Source organism: Talpa occidentalis, unplaced genomic scaffold, assembly GCF_014898055.3.
Source record: "Talpa occidentalis isolate TD23 unplaced genomic scaffold, MPIMG_talOcc4v2.1 talOcc4.5, whole genome shotgun sequence".
NCBI lineage: Eukaryota > Metazoa > Chordata > Mammalia > Eulipotyphla > Talpidae > Talpa > Talpa occidentalis.
The window spans coordinates 100,411,112-100,433,678 of record NW_023604861.1 but is presented as its reverse complement, the minus strand read 5'-3'; the positions used below and the strand labels follow the sequence as shown (position 1 = coordinate 100,433,678).

The following is a 22,567-nucleotide window of genomic DNA, read 5'->3' as shown; positions in this document are numbered from 1 at the left end:
GAAGGTGGATAGACATTGGGTAACACCCTTACTGTGGAATGAAATCACGAAGAACTGCACCCCAGCAGTAAGGATGAACAAGAAGTAAACAAGAAGTATACTAGTTCACTTAGACTCCTGGTATATATAAATTCTCACCAAAGAAACAACATTCTTGACCTCAAATTATTGCCACAGTTTTACAAGTATAATATCCAGCACAATATATAAAAACAGCAAGCCACACGGGAAAACAAGTCACATGAGGAAAGCCAGCATATAGAACACCCACAGTACTACCATATATTGAAGTGGTAAAACCAAAATTATATAATGACTATACCTCTAACATCCAGGAAGCAAAAGACAAGATTAAAAATTTTAGAAGGTAAATAAAAACTATTAAAAAAATAATTAACTGGAAATTCTGAAACTGGAAAGTACAACAGACAAAATTTAGAACTCAAGAGATGGGTTTAATGGCAGAATAGAAAAAGCTGAGAAGATGAATGAACAAGACAGAGGCAGACCAAAGAAATGCTCTAGAATGAACAACTGAGACTCAAGAAGGCGGAAAATACAGAATAGGGAAGATGAAACAATGATATGATAAGGTCTATCAAAAGTATAACTGGAATCCGTGAAGGAAAATAGCTCAAAACACTGCAAAATTGATAAAAACATAAAGTCTTACGTTCATAAAAGCACCACAAGGAGAATAAATAAGAAATCTACACTGGTCAAATTGTAATAAAACTGCTGAAAACCCAAGAGACAAGAAAAGTTTTAGTCTAATACCTGATTTCTCAACAGAAACAATGAGCGCCAAGAAAAGGGAATCATGATAAAATCTCATCAAAGAATCCCTCACTCAGAAAATATTCCCTTCAAGAATAAAAACAAAGATATTTTTAGGAAAGTTAACAGTGGAATGCATCACTCACAGATCTGTACTACAGGAAATTCTAAAAGGTGTTCCATAGACAGGAAGATCCCAAATGAACGGTCAAAAACACAGGAAGAAATGAAGTATAATAAAATGTTAAGAATATGGGGAAACTCTAATATTGATATATAAAATAGTAATAAGCTATTATGGGGTTTAAATAAATCAAATGGAGTAATGTTATATAAACATAATTGGGTAAATATTGTTCATATATTCTACAGTCCTTGAATTATGTGGAAAGAGGTAACATGAGACACTGGTAGGTTAAAGATGCATATTGAAAGTCTCTAGAATAACCACTAAAAATAAGTGGAAAAGAACACAACTTCCAAGCTCATGAAAGGAGAAAAAGAAATAAAATTAAAGAAAAAAGGATATCCAAAAGATGGTTAAGCGAGAAAAAGAAATAGGCGTAACAAATAAGATACATAAAATCAATATACTTCATTAATTAGATCAAATGTTAAATTTATAAAGATAGGCTGGATGTGATACAGAAATGGTAATAAAGACAGAAAAAGATCGTATAAATCAAAGCTGGTGTAGATGTATTCCTATGAGATTAAGTAGACTTTAAGGTAAAAGGCATTGCTAGAAATAAGTAAGTACATATTAATAAACTAGTGATTAGAATCAATTCATTAGAAAGACACAAGATTGCATTCACCTAATAATACAGCATCAAAATATATAAAACAAAAATTAACAGAACTCAGGAAGACAGCCTACAATCATGGTGGGAGATTTAACACAGAGGTAAAAACACATCAGAAAACTTACAGCTTTAAAAACATATGGGGGGGGGGGTGGAAGACTGAAAAACTAAAAAGCTGAATATCCATCTCAAGAACTTAGAGAATAATCAGCAAATTGGACCAAAGATTTTTTGCAGATTTCTGTAACAAAGGACAGAAAGTAATGACCAAGAAAAACACTTTCCATTCATAGTGGTTAGGGACTATATTATCTTTGTATTATATTTTAAGTTGAAGTGGCTTAACAACCTAAGGTTTATTAAGAGTTAATAGCCTACAGGTTTTATTTTTTAAGATTTATTTACACATACAAAAGCTGGGGTGTAGGCCAGAGGTTGGGGGGGGAATAGGGGTGGGGTGTAAGGATTCACCTTAGATAGAGTGGGGAGTAGAACAGGCGGATCTACTGAAATACACTGCTGAGGGCAGCAGTGGGCGAGACAGGAGAGGACTGCTGCACCTTGTGTGCCAGCTCCCTGGCGGGGGATCGAACTCATGCTGCAGTGGCTGCAGATAGTGTCATAGTACTGAGACTTAACCTCCTGCACCACCAAAGAGGCCCGCCTATAGGTTTTAATAACCTAAATCCATTTTTAAACTTATCACTATGAAAAAATACATCCTAAATCCTAGGGAGCTAACTTACAAGTCACCATCTGAGAAACCATTTATTCATAAATTGAGGGTCCACATGAAGATTCTGGAGCAATGGCAATGATCAAGATGGCTCCTATCCTAGAAATGTTCACATGGCTTTCATACTCATGAAAATACTCCTTTAAACATATACACCTTTAATTATAAACAGATTTATCAACACATGCTTATCAGCTAGTCACCTTTTTCTCTCTCTTCATCACTAGCCATAGCTTCCCAATCATCCAATCCAGCATCCTCAGTTTCTTCTTCCTCTTCTATAAATAAAGGTTTTAATCAAAGACACAAAAGTTATCTAGCAATATCAAATTGCCTTTAGGAAAAAGTGGAACATTAGAGAAATGTTTGTGCAAAAAAAAATACAATCAATTATCTTTGGAATTACCTTTTAAATATAGCTAACAAGTTATAATTTGCTATTACTAAAAACTTTACAATTTCCTATTCGGAATATACCACATTAAACAACCCAGATTTTGTATTTGAAGTAATTAAAATGTTAGAAACCCCAACACTAAAATGTTCCTTCACTTCTTGAAACAGGTACATGATCACACTCAGTTCTTCAGGACAAATGAAATTTCACATCTTTTTTCTAATCTTTCACCTTAAACTTTAAAATTTTACTTTAACCTCCACAGATACTACTTAAATGACATGACTGAAGTACAAAATTACCACACCACTCCATTTAAAAGTAAGAACAGAATATTGTGCTTATAACTCCAGAACACCAGAAAGGTACCATTTCAAATATTAAGAATTTAATAAATGACCAACTTTTTTTTTAAACTAAAATCCAATCAAACAAAACTATTCTCAAATGAAAGATAAAGGTAAGACATGTGGTATTTTGCTTCCCTATAAAAATTATTTGTCAACAAGTTTGAAAAAGCCATCTTGAGGAAGAGGCAATGAGAGGAACATTACTAAAATATTCTTCTAAATAAGCAATTCTTTCTAGTGCTACAAACACCTAAAATAGTGAACTACTATCAATCATATCAACCTGAACTTCTCTAATTTTCATCATTCTATGCTGAGGTGGGCTCAGATAAATGATCCACTTTACAGTAAGAACAGGAAGGCAGTAAAGGAGGAAAGCTTTTCTCTAAAAAGCTTCTAGGGATTCTAAAAATTGTTTGCATATTCTCTCAAAATTCTCACTCTATCTTCTCTTGATTTGACCAAACATACATTTAACCCTCCACTGGCTCTCCTATTAATATCTAGTCTCAAGAAATAACATTTTTATATGATTTTTAAAAACCCATGCATGCCACTTTATTTATAAACAGTATTTTTTTTTAAAAAGATTTATTTATTTATTTAATTATTTATCTATACAAGCACTGGGTACAGTCAGAAGTGCAGGAGGGTGAGAGAATTCACCAGAGCCAGAGTGGGGAGCAGAGCAGGCAGAAGGACCAAAGTACACTGCTGAGGGGAGGAGCGGGCGCGGCAAGAGAGGCCTGTTGCGCCATGTGGGACCCTCGCTGGTGGCCGGGGATCAAACCGGCGCTGCAGAGGCTGTGGGCAGCTTTGCAGCCCAGCACTCAACCACTGCACCACCAGGGGAGGCCCCTAAACAGTATATTTTTATTGTGTAACATTGGTTTACAACACTGTATGATTTAGGGGTAGAGGCTCATCCTTATTCAAATATATGTTACCACTCTCTTTTTTCTTAAGAAAATTCATTTATGCTAAAAAAGGGAAGGAAACTGCTTCTACAAATTAAAAATGAGTAAGTTGAGTCTATTTCTGAAGGCAGAATTTGCTTCTGCAGGATTAAGTAATTTCAGAACTTCTTGCCATAACCTAAGATTTCTGGCCCATAAAAACATCCAAAAATGTAAAAACCTCTATCGTCTGTACAAAACATTTTGTTGACACTACTGAAAAGAGCAAAATTGGTTCAAGTCTCAGTGCCACATTTTTTCAAAGTGAAAATGAAAACGATCATCTAGAAAAAAAAAAGCTATGCAGATATTTGATAATGATAACTTAGACAACTTAAGACATCAATTCTATTTAATAAGTTATTAATTAGATAATGTTACTGGCCTGGTTCAACAGGAGGTGGTATCTCCTCTTTTTCTGGTATTCCTTGTTCCAAAACTTCTACAGCAGAACTTAATTCTATTGGTTCAGATACTGAAAAAAGGACAGAAACCAAGTTAATATTTTTTCAGTCTATATTTCCTCGTAAGATATTCCTAAGTATTGCGTAAAAACCAGTCTTACATACCTAAATTCTTCAGCAACTTTAGTGAACATTTAAACAGTAGTCATGTGTTTTATAGGAAACACTGGTTTTTCTTTATAGTCAAGGAAAAAAAATGTAAAATTATAGGAGGTTGAAAAGTAAATAAAGAAAAAATGATACTTCCATTTTTTTAAGGATATTCATAGGGTAGAATTCAGATGTTTTAAACAAAAGTATTTTTCCATTAGCCTATTGTCTGAATTCAGCTGACAATGGTGAATAATATTAATAAGAAACAAGTTATAGGAAATATTTCAATATACATTTCTGACTTGATTTCTTTTTATAAGAATCAGTTTTGAAATTCTGAGGAAAAGGCAAACAAAATTGTTTCTAAATAACCAGATATTCTACAAACCTTCTTTATTTTCTAGCTGCTGTGGTGATTTTTTCTTCTTTTTGTCTTCATAAATTGGCCTTTTCTTTGGCAAAGTGTCTTTTGATGGCACTTCAACACCTGAGAGATAAAAATGGAAAACTTCAGGTTGATAATACTTGTATGTCACTTAAGAAATAAATCTTTAAAAAATTTTCATCACTTTAGAGATACATACCCTACAATCTAGAACATTCATGGAACCATCTTTTTGATATAAGGTATTTTAAATTTTACATACCATAACATTCTTTTGACAGTTATGTAGCCACCATCATAATGAAGGTAAATAATAGTTACATTACTGTTCTGTGTAGTCAGACCCTACTCACATCCTTACAACCATGAATCCATCCCAAAAGATTTGCTTTTTTTTTTTTTTAAAGATTTATTTATTTATACAAGCACTGGGTACAGTCAGAAACACGGGAGGGTGAGAGAGTTCACCAGGTTCAGAGCAGGGAACAGAACAGGCAGACTGACGAAGTACACTGCTGAGGGGAGCAGTGGAAGCGGCAGAAGAGGTCTGTCGCACCATGTGGGACCCTTGCCAACGGCCGGGGATCAAACTGGTGCTGCAGAGGCTGTGGGCAGCTTCACAGCCCAGCGCTCAACCGCTGTGCCACCAGGGGAGGCCCCCAAAAGATTTGCTTTTTGATCCTTAGTTCCTGACAACCACTAATCCATCCCCAAAGATCTAATTTTTCCAAAATGTCACAGAAATGAAACTGTATATATAGCTTGGCTTCTGTCATAATAGATTTGAGACCATGATATGTACCAGCATATCATTTCTTTTAACTGGTATCATTCCATTGTACTGATGCACCACAATTCCCTTTATTCATTCAACAGTCAGACATGAGTTGTCTCTAGCTTTTAACAATGTTGAAGAAAGGTGCTGGAAACATTTGTTTGCAGGTTTTTGTGTAACAGTCCTCTGGAATAAATATTTTGGAGTGGGAATAATAGAATATTAAGTAAACATTTCAATATACAGCAAAGTAACTGTTTTCCAAAGTAACTTTACAAATTATTATATTAATATATGAATATATATTAACATATGAAGAGTCATAATTGTTCTGCTGAAATCTTTTGCCCATTTTTAAATATAGCAGTTGGTTTTCTTATAGTAGAATTCTGGGTTACTTTTATTATTCTGGATATTAGTCTTTTGACAGATTAAGTGATCTGCAAGCACTTTATATAAATTCTCTCAATGGTGTCTTTTGCAGAGCCAAAGTTAATTTCCTCAACTTTGTTATTTTTTTCTTTACAGATTAAACTTTAGAAATCACAACTAAGCCTTTCTTCCTTCTCTAACACAAGGTCACAAAAATTATCTTTTATGTTTTCCTCTAAAAGTGTTACACTTTCCTTTATATTTAGATCTATGATCCATTTTGAGTTTTTATATAATAAGTGAGATTTTAGGACTAAGTAAGGGGTTTTGGGCATACAGACTTCCAATTGTTCCAATACCACTTATTGCCAAAACTACTATACAGGGGGAAAAAATAAAAAGACCATACCCTATACAGACTTTTTTATAATGAGGTAACCCTAAATTACAACATTGTATAGGTTTCAGGTATACAATTTCTCACTTCAAAAACTATACATATTACACCACATCTACTATCAAACATCCACACTGTCGTCTACTGATCTGTCTATCCTTTTGCCAGTATCACAACGTCCTGATTACCATGGCTTTATAGTAAGTTTTGAAATTTGATACTATGAAATCTTCCAAACTTATTCTTTCTCAAAGATACTTTGGCCATTGTAACTCCTTTGTCTTTCCACATATATTTTAGAAATCACAGATATCCACAAAATAGTTTGCTGCAATATTGACTGGCACTGCATTGAATCTACAGATCAGTTTGGGAGAATTTATAACCTAACAGTAACAAGTTACCCAATTTGCCTCCCTGGTGGTGCAAGGGGTTAAAGTCAGCACTATCAAGCAATTGCCAGCCACTGAGGCATGAGTTCAATCCCTGGCCAGGGAGCTGACCCACACAGCACAGCAAACCTCTGCTGTCTCGCCTACTGCTCCCCTCCACGAACCTCTACTGTCTCCTACTGCTCCCCTCCACAGTGTAGTTCAGTTGATCTGCCTGTTTTGTTCCACGATCTATCTCTGCTGAATCCTCTCACAGCCCTCCCCCACCTCTGGCCTATACCCCAGTTCTTGTATGCATAAATAAAATAAATCTTAAAAAAAAAAAAAAAAAAAAACAGGGCCTCCAGGTGGCACAGGCGGTTAGCACAGCGCCGTGAAGCTGTCTGCAGCCTCTGCAGCACGGGTTCAATTCTGGCCGGCCGGGAAGATACCCTCATGGCACAGCAGACCTCTCCTGTCCGGCCCGCTGCTCCCCTCAGCAGTGTATTTCAGTCTGCCTGTTCTGTTCCCCACTCTGTCTCTGGTGAATCCTCTCACCCTCCTGCACATCTGCCTGTACCCCGGTTCTTGTATACATGAATAAATAAATCTGAAAAAAAAAAAAGTTACCCAATCCACAAATGACAAACTCACTCCATTTGCATGAACCTAATATTTGCCTTATTTTCACTCATGTTGCCACCGTTATGTATGTTCTGATCACAAATTTGATTTATTAGCAATCTTTTGTATGAGCTACCAAATTTATAGACTAAATTAACAAGACAAAGCAACTCAACACCGTCAAGTAACTGCTACATATTTCAGACTAGCATGCTCACTGATCTCAATTTAATAAGAATGTTTGGACTTTGAAATGTACAGTGAAACATGACACAAAATACTTAACTTGTCATGAAATAAAATAAGTTTAAAATACATAGTAAGTAGAATAATGTCCCCACTATCACCAAAGATGCCCATGTCTTAGTCTCCAAAACAGGTGAAAAGGTTACATAACATGGTAACAAAGATGTTGCAGGTGTAAGATTAAAGACTTTAAGATGGAAGAGATTATCTAGATGAGCCCAACCTACTTCACAATACACTAAAAGTTAAGATTCTTTCACTGAAATATAGACTGAAGTCAGAGGAAGATGTGACTATGGAAGTATGGACAGTGATGTAACATTTGGTGGCTTTGAAGATGAAGGAAGTTATAACCCAACGAATATGTGAGTGGCCCTTGAAGACAAGAAGGGAACAGATTCTCCCCTACAAACTCCAGAAGAGGAAACTGCCAACAATTTAGACAAGTGAAAATCATGTCACACTTCTGATCTATGAAAAGTAAGATAATTACATTTATGTTGTTTTAAGTCACTAAAGTTGTGGTGATTTGTTATAGCAGAAATAAAAAACGAATGCTAAGTATAACCAAAGTTTTTATTATCATTATAAAAACAAAGTAAGTTTACTTTTTCTCACTATGGACAGTGTGACTAGTGGTTAGCAAACAAAAGATTCAATTAAAAAGTGACTTATCTAAAATAAGAAAGTTAGTATTAGAACAATAATCTGTTACTGTCTGAATTCATAGTTCCTATTATCCAGTTCTGAATATGTGTATAATACTTTCTCCCAGAAAGAGCAAATAAATCTTAACAAATTAAGACACAGAAGAGCAAACCAACATCAAATCTGATTTCCAAGTAACATTATTGAATTTGAGGAGACTACATCTTTATCAGTTAGTGGTGAATCCCCAAATTAGAGAGCGGAAAACAAAATGGTTCTCTATTGCACTCATTCCTCCCCATTCACATAACAAACTTAGCAAAGAGGTTCTACATATGTTGGGTTACTGACAGTCTCTTACTAATGGCAGAAATTTTATAATAAAGATAACAGTAAAAACTGTTTACTGTGGGATTTGAATAAAGTTGTTAAAAAAAGGAAAGTCACTTAAAATGTCCTTAATATTATGAATGTATGTAAGTGCAGAGACTGATTATAACTGTAAAACCAGGGCTATTGCTCTGATAAGAGGCATACATTAAACAAACAAACCCAAATAAAAGAATAAAAGCTGGCTGCTAATTAAAGATAGTTGGGTTGCCCAGAGTTCTCCCAGTCTACCTACATCTAGTACATAAAAGCAAGGGCCTGGGGGAAAATTGTGCTCTGCATAATTTGAAAGTGGTCCCAACAACACCCCAGCTTAATCAACTATTTCTCTAGTTAACAAACTGCTGTATTTGTAATCACTTTGTGTTCAGATATTACAGTCACTGTGCAAAATGAGACATTACAATCAAGTTCTTATAGAAGTTCTTTGCCTGAAGTGAGTTAATTCCAAATTATTTATAAGGACTGTTATATGCTTAGTAGTCACAGGATAAAAACTACAGAATATACTGAAAAGGTAACCTGCTACATCTTTCAGAGTAATTAATTATATGAAAACATTTGCAAATAATATTCTGTAAGAATATATTTTGGATTCAATGGGTTAGTTTTATATTATTCTAGGTGATAAAAGTGACAGTTGTTCTTTACCTAAAAAGGTAACTTCAAAAGATCGTGAAACAATACTTTGGTGTCTTCTCATGAGATGACACAAGCGAGCAAACTATGGAAGATCTTTAATATCAAGCTAAGTAGTTTCAACTTTATTAAGAGACTAGGGACAGAGATGCCACTTGAGAGATCATCACTTCCAAGCCTGTCCTAAAGATTGACGTAAATTCATCATTTTAAATCACAAATTTTCATCTAATCTCATAAACTCAAGGCTACTCCTTAAAAGTTATTTGTAATAATGGCAAATTACACCCTGCTTGGTCGCATTATAATTTCTTCATGAGTAGCCTTTCCGATAGCTAATAGTAAAATCTGATTTCTGAATGCTAATTGTACTCAAATTTATTCTCAAATTCTATCTTTTAAAAAACTATATCTAGAAAAATAAAACTTTCTGAAATACAGGTACTGTGTTTCTCTACTACTCCTCATAGCTGAACATAAAATGCATAATAAGGAGTCACACAGTTCAGCTTATATCTTAGCTCTAGGACTTCAAGGGCAAGCTGTTTAAGCTCTCTGAATCTTCATTTAACCATCTATATGATGGGAAAGAAAATATCTGCAAGCTTTTATAAGGAAACAGTATCAAGGGTTTATAATAGCATCAATTACATACTAAATAACATAGTAAATGGTAGTTATTACTATAATTACAGCATAAGCACCAAAATTACTGTAACACAAATCCTGTGAAATGTAAATACAGAAAATTAAAGGAGGTCCCAATGTATTCTATTCAAAGGAGCAAATACAAGACTTTAAATCATCTTAACAGTCAAAAACATAATTATTTGTATGTCCAGTTGTGAACTCTAAACTAAAAGAATCCTGGCTCCTCAGTTAAACATCTAATTCCAGGTATAGGGTAAGAAAATGCAAGATGAACTTAGAATTATCTTGTTTTGCAAAAAAGCAAGGAAAAGGTCAGTGAACACTGTGCTTATGTGAAAAAGTCACAAGGAACAACCTGAATGGGCTCCTGCTGCACCATTTCATGAAATACCAATTTCATGAATAACACATCAATTACATTCATTAATATAAACTAACATGCATCAAAAGAAAAAAACCTCACTGGTCACCTTTGTAGATTGGTAGGCTACATATTTGCTTTTTTTTTTTTTTTTTTTTTTTGAAAAGAGAAAAAATTAAGCATTTTTATCCTGGCTTTCCTATATGAATTGCATTTTATTGAAAGTTTTTCTTTAGAGAAAGAGACTAATAAATGGAGAAGGAAAAACAGAATTTAAGCTGCCTGTTATTATCAACTGACCATTAAAATTATTACATAAAAGTAAATGGAGAACTTTTAAAATGAGTAACTCTGCCAATACCTAAATCCACTGATCAGTTCTGACATTACAATAAGTGACACAACCAGATCATGTGTTTCCTAACATGAGGCAACAGGAAATGCACAGCACCAACAGCAAGTCATCTATAGATCTAAGAAATTATTAAGAATAAAAAAGTGTATTAGCCATATCAGAATAAAATTTCACAAATCTGGAATACAGGAAATTCTAAAGAATCCAGCATTTTCAACAAATAAATGGCATGCCAAAACTAAAGGTGATAGTGGTTATTAGTGACAGATTTAGCATACTAAAACACAGTGTATGGATCTAGTCCTGTTCCTGACTTGAACCAATCAATTATAAAAGACATTTTGGAAACAAATTAAAAAAAATTAAACATAGACACAAATCAGATGATACCAATGAATTAATTTTGCTAGATTAATGTTATTACTTTGTTTTATTATAGCATATTCACAGGAGTTCTTGATTCAATCCCACTCTCCCTTTATCATTAAACTGATTTGATTGCCTGGAAAAAACTTGTTGACAGTTCAATTAATTAAAAATACTACTCACCCTGAGCTTGAAGAAGTTTAAGTGTAGCTTCAGCTCGGGCTCTGGCTTCTCTCTGGGATTTAGTTAAAAGTTTCCCTTCTTTTTTCAAGCGTTCTTTTCTTTCTTTTTCTTTTTGCTTTTTCCTTTCTCTTTTTTCTTGTTCCAATCTTTCCTATAGAATACATGTCAGAATAAAATATTAGCTTAATTGTAAAACTTAGTGTAAACAACCCTAACTTCAAACAAAGTTCTTGAGATACCTGCAAAATATTGCTAGATTACAAATGAAAATATTTCAAATGTTGTACATGATTACTAATTAACATCACATTAGAGTAGACTGTGTCTGTAACGATATATAAACAACTTCTGTCTGTATCTGAGGAAATAAAGGTAGGATTTTTCTATACCTTTTCATATTTTTATATCAGAAAAATAATGTAGCTGAATTACCATACAACTATGAAAATGTTTTTAATTAGAAAGATATTTTATATAGAAGAAATTTTAAGTGAAACACAGTAAATGCAAATTCATGAACACATACCTCTTCTTTACGTTTGGCTTCTAATTCTTCAAGTCGTTTTATACGTTCTTCTTCTTCTCTTTTCTGTCTCTCTTCTTCTTCTTTAAGCTTAGCCAAAGCTTCCTGCATAGCTTTAACTGTGGCTTTGCTAGGTCCTTTTTTCTTCTCTTTTTCCTTTTCTTCCTTTTCTCCTTTCTTTTTCTTCTTATCTTTTTTCTTTTTGTCTCCATCATTGTCATCTACCAAAAATGAGAAGCAGCTGTTTTTAAGACTATACTAGGACAAGGCTGTTAGGCAGCAGGCTGGGATCTCTAGGCATCAGGGTATCCTAAGAACTTGCGTATTCAGAGCACTTATGCACCTGAGTAACCAGAAAAGCTCAGAACAACATATTTTGCCTCCTTGGGAGCCTAAATGTTGATGTTGCTCTGAGTTGTCCTGAGGGTTGCAAAGGTAGCAGAAGGAACTTGTTAGCAGGGAAAACATTATACTGTATCTAAGGCACCTGTAAATCCACAGTGTCTGAATTTCAGCCTAAATTCTGTAGCTAGTTTTGCTTCTATAAGAAGGGAATAAGAATGATGCCTACCTCCAGGTGGAATGGGGGAGAGGGGAACACAGTGAACTAGGATGGAGGACTACAGGTATTTTGGTGGTGGGAAAGCCATAGTGATCAAATCTGAGAGGAGAAAGCCTATACTGTCAAAAAAATTAAGGAAGTAAAATAATGGTTCCTCATTAAATATTAATTAAAATTAAAATTTGAAAAAAAAGATGGCTACCTTAACAGGATATTATAACCATTCCCAAAAATATAGATAACCATTCTCCCAGAACTCTGCAGCATTATGCTAAACAAAGTTATGTAGCTTTCATGTTGCTTTAACTCAAAGATATTTAGAAAATAAAAATTCTACCTTTATACAATTTTCTCATTAAAATCCCATTATACAATGTTCCAAGTTTTCTAAGAAAAATTATGTGACTCATTTGAAATATAAACTATTTTGATTCTGAATAAGGGAATACTTACTTAGCTTATTTTGTGATAAGTGATTCTGGTTCCGAAACATGGCTCATTATTGTTTAAACTATAATTTCATCATGTTTTCACTTTTCCATATCATAGTTTAAATTGGGTTTTTAAAAAATAAAGAATTCAGGCATTTTCTGACAGTTATGATTAAGAATAATTTTTCATAAGGTAATTTCCAGTCTACCAACAGTTAAGTTGTTTTCAGCAGCAAAATTCTACAAAAATCCTAATCTTCCTATAAACCCATTTGGAATGTATTTTATACTATATGTAATACATGTTTTATATATAACACCTTAAATACGATTATCAATTCAAAGATTACGTAGATGTCATTTTTCAAAGGATTCTTACAATTAAGTACCTTCACAGTCAGTAACAAAATGACTTTAGGGCATAACGATCAAAACAGACTAAATGTGAATCAAAATGTTTCCTCAATGTGCCCTTTTCTCAATATTACCAACCTTCAGCAGCTGTGGGAGTCTCTCCTTTCTCTTCAGAGGTAGGGGTTGCTCCAATATCGACAGTCACTTTTGATTTTATAGCTTCCTCTTCAGATTTCTTTTGAGATTCTTTTTGTTTACTTTGATCTTTTTTCCCAGTTTCTAACTCTTCTTTCTCTTTCAGTTTCCGCAGTTTTGCCTTTTCTTCATCTCGTTTCTTTCTTTCACGCTCTTTCTTTTCTGCCTTCTTTTGGGCCACTGTCTTAATTTTGAAGGAGGAGTCATCATCTTCATTTCCACTTTCTACATTAGGACATGACTTATTTTTTTGATTTTTTTTCTGTCCTTTCCTAGACTGTAAAAATTCATCTGATTCATCACCACTTTCACCTGAAGAATTTACTCTGGAACGCTCTTTAGTTCTTTTATTGTTATCTTCATCTTCTTCTGACCCTTCCAACTTTTTATTTGATTTTTGAGCTTTCCCTTTGGGCTTTTTATTAAGTTTACTGAAGTCGTCATCATCATTATCACTCCCAGAATATATTTCTACTTTTGGTTTTGCAGTATTTTTTGATTTAGAATCTTTATCCTCCAATTCTTCACTATCATCATCAAAACTTTGTTTTTTTCCTTTCTGTCCTTTCTTTTTTTTATCTTGTTTAGAGGCGGATTCTTCTTCATTATTTTCTGTTGGCTGAAAAAAGTACATTTTTAGAAATATTAATAATTGTATTTTATTTTTTAAATAATCAACTCCTCAGACTCAAGTGTTTCACTAAGTACACATAAGAAAAACTCTTAAAATAATCTCAATATAATTCCTTTCTACAAGAATATAAACCAAGTCCCAGAAGCTAGTACATCAGGTACATCTCATATTCACAGTACATATCAGAATCCAGGTACTCTGAAGCAAGCACTACTCACCAGTCCATATTTACTATCTTATTCAAATGGAATACAACATATAGGAGGAACACTGAAAGAAGGAAAAATACCACTTTCCCATTACTATGATCTAATACAAATACAAAGGATGAAAAAGAAATAATACAGATAATTGGAAATATAGATGGGAAATGTTTTATCTCCAAATGTACCAATTTTATGAACACAAAATACCTTTACATTCCCAAATAAAGCATTTTATATCTGGGAAAGGTTTTTTAAATACTTTTTTCCTTTCCTAAAAACTTTTCCCACTTTGGCATCAGAATTTATAGAACTTTTAACTGGCATATTAATGTTGCTCAAGAGTTCCTAAAAGCAGCTCCCTAAAAGTGACACTTGGAAGTATGGGAAACAGCAATGTCTTTCACCTTTACTGCAGCAGTTTCTCTGTCAGCTTTGATGCCTTGAGCTTCCCAAGATAATTCTTCCAGTTCTTTTAGGATATCATCTTCACTAGAAAAGGATTAAAAATATATTTTGAGGACTGAACTGGTTTAACAGTGAATCTAGGACAAAAGCTAATAAAAACCAATTATACTTACTCGAAGTCTTGCCTTTTTCTCTCCTTTTTCTTTTTCCCCTTTGACTTTTGAGGTTCCTGTTCCTTGGCAGCACCAGCTCCTTCTATTTCTGCAGCCAAGGCATCAATGTCGTCCTTGGCACTTATATGAAGACAAAAAAAGACCCAAGTGTTACTCAAGAGCAAAATAACCTATCTCATTCACATACAGAGAGTTTTTTAAAATAACGTTAGCCTTTGAATTTCATGCAGTAGCGTCCACTGAAAACAAATAATTTGGCATGTTTTTTTCACGACAATACTTGAGTTATATCTACTTTTTATCAGTCTTCCTACACCTGTTTTCATAAACTTTCTAGGTTACACTAAAATCAGAAAGAGCTACAATGAAGAGCTCAGTACAAAGAAGTTATTCAAGAAAGGATAATTTTGTTGATACCAAAGTTTTGTTGTGTCTGAATGGAGTTATTTCTAAAACAGAGAAAACTTAGAAGATAAAACTAGTGTGGTTACTTGACGATAACAACATTTAAATATTTGAACATCTATACATTTTTACTTGGAATAGCAGAAATTTTAGACCATGAAAAAAAATTAACAATCTTGTCTATTAGCTCACTTAATCAATGGGAAAACCAAAATGCATGATATTTAATACCTTGAGCAACAGATGACTACACATCCAAAATCTAAATGAATAATTATGCACTAAATAAAACACATAGAAATAAAACATATAGAACATCCCAAAATACAGAACCAAATCTACTCAATCTTGTTACTCCTGCTTTCATATCTGGCTCCATTCCAATCTGTCCTCATCTACCAATATTTCTTGGAGTAAGCCAAATTTCAGATAAAACCTACAGAATACCGGAGGGGGCGGAGCAACATGGCGGCGAGGAGACGCTGCGAGTAAGATCTCCCATTAAAAAAAAGTTAATAGGGAAGAAAAGCGGCAGGTCCCAGTGAGAACTGGGACACGGAAGATAAACGGACGACTCCAGCAAACTACCCGAAGAAGAAAGTGGCCATAAAAGAGGACTAGAAGGGAGGAAAAGCGCAGAACCCTGCTCCACTCCCCCACCCACAGAGTCGGCACTCTCCGACCAGCAGAGAGGAGGGAAAAAACACACTAAAACGACCAACAAGAACAAACTACGCAGCAAGCGGGACTGTGAGTGGAAAGGAACTATTGCAGCCACCACACCCCGTGAACTGGAGCTGTGGAGAACCCTGCAGGATTCACCGCGGCGGTGAGCGAACGGCTCCTGGCGCCATTAGAGAACAAAGAGACTCTGGAGGAGACCTGCACACAGCCCCGGGCCGGCCGGTAAGCTTGCGCGGAAAAGCGGCACGCTTGGCACGCTTGAAAAGCAAACGCGGATCGGGATCGCGGCTGCCCAGGTCCCCTTGCCTGCGACCTAGGCTTGCGGGGAGACGCGCGGAGGCCCTCACTGAGGTGAAAGTCCCTCACTGAGGAAGCAGGAACCAGGCGCCCAGGCACGGGAGCAGGTGCAAAAGGCGCCATTCCCGCGCCACTGAACTGGGCTACAGCCCGCATCCTGGACCTGAGGGCTTTGGAACTGAGACCTGGGGCACGAAGTTCGAGGCGTGGGTTCTCCACGACGGTGGGGCACAAGGCAGACACAGCACCCCAAAGCCGTTGAGGTATACCCTACCATTCCCGCTCTGTTCCCTGTCCCACGGGGTGGGGGGGTGAAAAACAGCCCCCCAAGGACAATAGGAGAGCTCTCTGGTGCCACCTAGCGAACAGAAAAAAAAAAAACTCACTAACACCCCATAGAACAGGGAAATTTCTTAAGATTGCTTGAAAAGGGCAGAAGGCTCCTGGAGGAGACAGTGGCCAGCTGGGAAGTTAGCCCGCGCCAGGCCCCTTCCGACCAGCAGTCTGAGCCCACAGAGGGAACAGGCACCCACGGCCAGGGCAGACCGGGCGCGCAGAAGAGTGTGCCTGAGACCGGATGCTCAGGGACTGAATCCTGCATTGCCATTTTAGAACAGGGACATTTCTTCAGAAAAGACTTCCTGAAACCAGCAGAAAGCTCCCTCAGAAGCCAGAAATGGCTCCTGGAAGAGCCAGAGGGGAGCGGAGAAGTTCACCCAAGTGCCGGCCAGTCCGAGCAACACAGTGTCCCAATGCATACGACAAATTAGAAAACAGACAGTAGGGAGTAGAAGAACCACACGCAACCTAACAACTCCTCAGGAAAAAAGCACACCACAAAAAGAAAACCACCCCCCAGATTACAACGACAGTAACTTGGAAGAACTTCTGAGCCTTCCAGAAATAGAATTTAAAATTGCCGTGATTAAAAAAATGACAGAACTCATAAAGGAAAACAATGATCAGAAGAAGGAAATTGAGTCCCTAAAGAGGGAAGCAAAAGAAACGCAGGAGATCAAAGAATTAATGGAGGAACTAAAGAACTCTGGGAAAAGCAATGAAAGCAGAATAGATGAAATGGAAGAACGAATAAGTACTCTTGAAGACACAGAAATAAAAAGAACCAAAACAGAAAAGGAAAGAGAAGTACGAAGGAAAAAGAACGAAGAAAGACTTCGGGAACTATCTGACTCCATGAGGAAAGGAAATATAAGAGTTATAGGAATTCCAGAAGGAGAGGAGAGAGATGTAGGAACAGAGAAAATATTCCAGGAGATAATTGAAGAGAACTTCCCAAACGCGAAGAAGGAGCTGAAAATTGATATACAAGAAGCAAGAAGAACACCAAACTTCCACGACGAAAGGAAAAATACAGCAAGACACATAATAATCAAGGGGACAATACTTCAAGAGAAATAACACTCATTAACATATACTCACCAAACGAAGGAGCACCAAAATATATCAGACAACTGTTGTCCTCTCTGAAAACAGACATCAGAGAAAACACATATGTAGTGGGAGACTTCAACACACCACTATCAACAATGGATAGATCAACAAGACAAAAAATAAGAAACTAAAGCTCTAAATAAGGACCTAGAGCATTTGGGCTTAACAGACATTTATAGAACACTAAACCCCCAAAAAACGGAGTACACATTTTTCTCAAGCGCACACGGATCATTCTCCAGGATCGATCACATACTGGGGCACAAGACAAACATCAACAGATACACCAAGATTGAAATCATACCAACCATCTTTTCTGACCATGAAGGCATCAAACTAGAAATAAACCATAAAAAGGAGGCAAGGAACTTTCCTACCTCATGGAGATTAAAAACCACACTACTGGAAGACCACTGGACTAATGAGGAGATCAAAGAAGAAATTAAAAAATTCTTTGAATTGAATGACAAGGAGGACACCAATATCCTAAATGTATGGGATGCAGCAAAAGCAGTAATAAGAGGAAAATATATAGCAATAGAAGCTCACATCAAGAAACAAGAAAGAACTCAAAGAAACAACCTAATCTCGAAGCTCAAAGATCTAGAAAAAGAACAACAAAAAAACCCCAAAACCAGTAGAAGAAAAGAAATAATAAAAACCAAAGCAGAAATAAATGAAATTGAAACTAAAAAAAACAATCCTAAAGATCAATGAAACCAAGAGCTGGTTCTTCGAAAAAATAAATAAAATAGACAAACCCCTAGCCAGGCTCACAAAGGAAAAAAGGAGAAAGCACAAATAAACAGGATCACAAATGAAAGAGGAGAAATCACAACAGACACAGCAGAAATCAAAAGAATAATCAGTAACTACTATGAACAGTTGTATGGAAACAAGTTCAACAATCTAGAGGAGATGGACAAATTCCTACAACTCTACAATCACCCAAAGCTAGATAAAGAAGAAATAGAACACCTAAACAGACCAATTACAATTAGCGAAATTGAAATGGTAATCAAAAACCTCCCCAAAAACAAAAGCCCAGGACCTGATGGATTTCCAAATGAATTCTACCAACCATTCAGAGATGAATTAGTGCCTATCCTTCACAAACTCTTTCAAAAAATTGAGAAGGAAGGGACAATACCAAACACGTTCTATGAAGCCAACATTACACTAATACCAAAACCGAACAAGGACAACACAAAAAAGGAAAACTACAGGCCAATCTCCCTAATGAACACTGATGCAAAAATCCTCAATAAAATTTTAGCTATCAGAATCCAACAATGTATCCATAAGATAATTCACCACGACCAAGTAGGATTCATTCCAGGGACACAAGGATGGTTCAACATCCGAAAATGAATCAATGTTATCCAACACATCAACAAAAAGAAATATAAAAACCATATGATAATATCAATAGATGCTGAGAAAGCTTTTGACAAAGTGCAACACGCATTCATGATAAAAGCCCTTGAAATTCTTGGGATACAAGGAACATACCTCAACATCATAAAGGCCATCTATGACAAGCCAACAGCCAGTATCATTCTCAATGGTGAAAAGCTGAAAGCAATTCCATTAAGATCTGGAACAAGACAAGGATGTCCACTCTCATCACTGCTCTTCAATATAATACTGGAAGTCCTAGCCAGAGCAATAAGACAAGAGAAAGACATCCAAGGAATCCCAATAGGAAAAGAAGAAGTCAAACTATCACTATTTGCAGATGATATGATAATATACATAGAGAACCCCAAAAACTCCACAGAAAAACTAATTCAACTCATCAATCAGTTCAGTAAAGTGGCAGGATACAAAATCAACACGCAAAAGTCAGTAGCCTTCCTATACACAAACAATAAATCTGAAGAAGAAATCAAAAAAACCATCCCTTTTATTATTGAAACAAAAAAAATCAAATATTTGGGAATAAATCTAACAAAAGAGGTAAAGGACCTATACAAAGAAAACTATAAAACACTGTTATAAGAAATAGAAGACACAAAGAAATGGAAAGACATCCCCTGCTCATGGATTGGAAGAATAAACATTATTAAAATGGCCATCCTACCAAAAGCAATATACAGATTCAATGCTATTCCAATCGAAATTTCAATGTCATTCTTCAAAGAAATAGAACAATTATTGATGAAATTCATATGGAATCACAAAAACCCCGAATAGCCAAAGCTCTCCTGAAAAAAAGAGAAGGGAATGGAGGCATCATACTCCCAGACTTCAAACTATACTACAAAGCCATAATAATCAAAACTGCATGGTATTGGAACAAGAACAGACATACAGACCAATGGAATCGAATAGAAAATCCAGAAATAAACCCACAGATTTATGGTCAACTAATCTTTGACAAAGGAGCAAAGACTATGCATTGGAGCAAAGAAAGTTTGTTCAATAAATGGTGCTGGGAAAACTGGGTCGCTACATGCAAAAGAATGAAGCTTGACCACTACCTCACACCATACACAAAAATCAACTCAAAATGGATTAAAGAACTAGACATAAGACCTGAAACCATAAAATATATAGAAGGAAATATAGGCGAAACACTACGTGATTTGCACATCAAAGACATCTTTACAGACACATCACCCAAAGCAGTGATAGTGAAGGCAAAGATAAACAGCTGGGACTACATCAAATTAAAGAGCTTCTGTACAGCAAAAGAGACAATAACAAAAACAAAGAGAAACCCCACCAACTGGGAGAACATGTTTGCACACAACACTAATGATAAAGGACTGATCACAAAAATCTGCAAAGAGCTGATGAGACTCAGCAACAACAAAGAAAATAACCCAGTCAAAAAATGGGCAGAAGAGCTAAAAAGAAACTTCTCTGAAGAGGAAATGCAAATGGCCAACAGGCATATGAAAAAATGTTCAACATCACTTGTAATCAGGGAAATGCAAATCAAAACTACCATGAGATACCATCTCACACCAGTGAGAATGGCACATATTAAAAAAACTAGCAACAACAAATGTTGGCGAGGGTGTGGAGAAAAAGGAACTCTTCTGCACTGTTGGTGGGAGTGCAAACTGGTCCAACCACTATGGAGAGCTGTGTGGAGATTTCTGGACCTACTAAACAGAGCTTCCATATGATCCAGCAATTCCACTCCTAGGTCTTTACCCAAAGGACACAGAAACATCCATTCCAAAGAACACCTGCACCCTATGTTTATAGCAGCACTGTTTACAATAGCTAAGCTTTGGAAACAGCCCAAATGCCCCAAAATAGATGACTGGATCAAGAAGATGTGGTACATATATACCATGGAATATTACTCAGCATTCAAAAAAGATAAACACATGCAATTTGCAGCAACATGGATGGCGCTGGAAGGGATCATGCTCAGCGAAATAAGCCAAAAAGAAAAAGAAAAATACCGGATGGTCTCACTCATAGCAGGAATCTAGAAAACTTAAATAAGGGACCAGGAAAATGAATAACTATAAGAAAGTGAAAATCACGATCAACAAAAACTATGAACCAGAGACACTTTTTTGGGGGTGAGGGGTGGGAGGGGAGGGATTGGGGTCAGAATGGGGGGGCTGCAATTGTTGTATGGGGAATATAAAAATAAAATTTATTATTTAAATAAATAAATAAATCTTAAACAAAAAAAAAAAAAAAAAACCTACAGAATACCAAGGCCATAGGTCAGTTTGAGATGTACAAATAGAAAAGGTAAATGAATCCCAATATGTGAATGATATATACAATAAGAAAATAAAGACCTCAAGTATCTTGGCCCATATTGATACTTTGTTACAAAGAACTTCTAAAAAGAATTTTAACTACATGATAAACACAATTTTAAGGTTATATAACAAGACATTGAGAATATAGGATTTATCCTCAAGGAACTTAACAGAAAGACAAGTGAGCCAGAAATTACAAATGCCATTAAATAAAGGATTTTAATGCTTTTACAGTGGGCCAAAATTGAAAGATATCCCCTTTTTTTTTTAAGAGGCATGTATTTTTATTTATTTATTTGTTTGTACATGTACTGGATACAGTCAGAAGCGTGGGAGGGTGAGAGAATTCAACAGAGCCAGAGTGGGGAGCAGAGCAGGCAGAAGGACCGAAGTACACTGCTGAGGGGAGCAGCGGGCGGCAGGAGAGGTCTGCGCGCCATGTGGGACCCTCCTCCAATTGCCGGGGAGCAGCCGGGGATCGAACCGGCGCCGCAGAGGCCACAGGCAGCTTCGCAACCCAGAGCTCAACCGCTGCGCCACCAGGGAGGCCCGAAAGATATCCCTTTTGCACCATAAACAGTGCATTTGAGAAGGATCATATAACACTAAACTGCTGCAATGGTGCCACATTCAGAATGAGAAAGTCAGGTACTTTCTAGCAGAGAATACTGAAAAGAAGTACTGAAAAGGAACAGGAGTTGCACATGGATATGCAACAAGTACAATACAATAAGTACAATACCTAAAGGCAATAAAGCATATGGTACCTCAGAAAGGCTCATTAAAGGGGACCTGAACCAGCTGAGCAGCTTTTTCTGTAATGTTATGCATTTCATGACCCTATTCAATATTTAAGAAACCAGGAAATGAGGTGAAAAGTATGCAGTGTATTTTGAGCAATCTTTCCAGGTTTTGATAAGTCAGATTTGAACAATTTGGTCTTTTTATAGATGAAGAAACTGAGATACAAAAATCTGTCCAGAATCACACAAGGCAGATGTGGGATTTGAACCCAGAAAGTTGATTCCATAATCAGAACTCTTAAGTCTGCAAACATAGTAAAATTTACATTTTAGAAAGCTACTTCTGGTATGACTAAGAGGGCAGACTCTCAACTAGTCAGGAAGCAGGAAGACCAAGCTAATTAATTTAATTATGATGAAAACA

At 36.0% G+C, this 22,567-nt stretch overlaps 1 protein-coding gene across 2 annotated transcripts in view; it reads right to left on the bottom strand.

The window, feature by feature from the left end:
• The window catches only part of EIF5B (eukaryotic translation initiation factor 5B), a 65,746-nt gene that overhangs the window by 28,094 nt on the left and 15,085 nt on the right, over positions 1–22,567 (bottom strand). For both annotated transcript variants that reach the window (XM_054701907.1, XM_037527963.2), the window contains exons 2-9: positions 14,826–14,945; positions 14,652–14,736; positions 13,351–14,026; positions 11,869–12,086; positions 11,343–11,493; positions 4,968–5,066; positions 4,408–4,497; positions 2,523–2,597 (exon numbers count right to left, since the gene is read on the bottom strand). In XM_054701907.1, the coding sequence (XP_054557882.1) occupies positions 2,523–2,597; positions 4,408–4,497; positions 4,968–5,066; positions 11,343–11,493; positions 11,869–12,086; positions 13,351–14,026; positions 14,652–14,736; positions 14,826–14,945 (1,514 nt within the window). The remainder of the gene's footprint in view (positions 1–2,522; positions 2,598–4,407; positions 4,498–4,967; positions 5,067–11,342; positions 11,494–11,868; positions 12,087–13,350; positions 14,027–14,651; positions 14,737–14,825; positions 14,946–22,567) is intronic.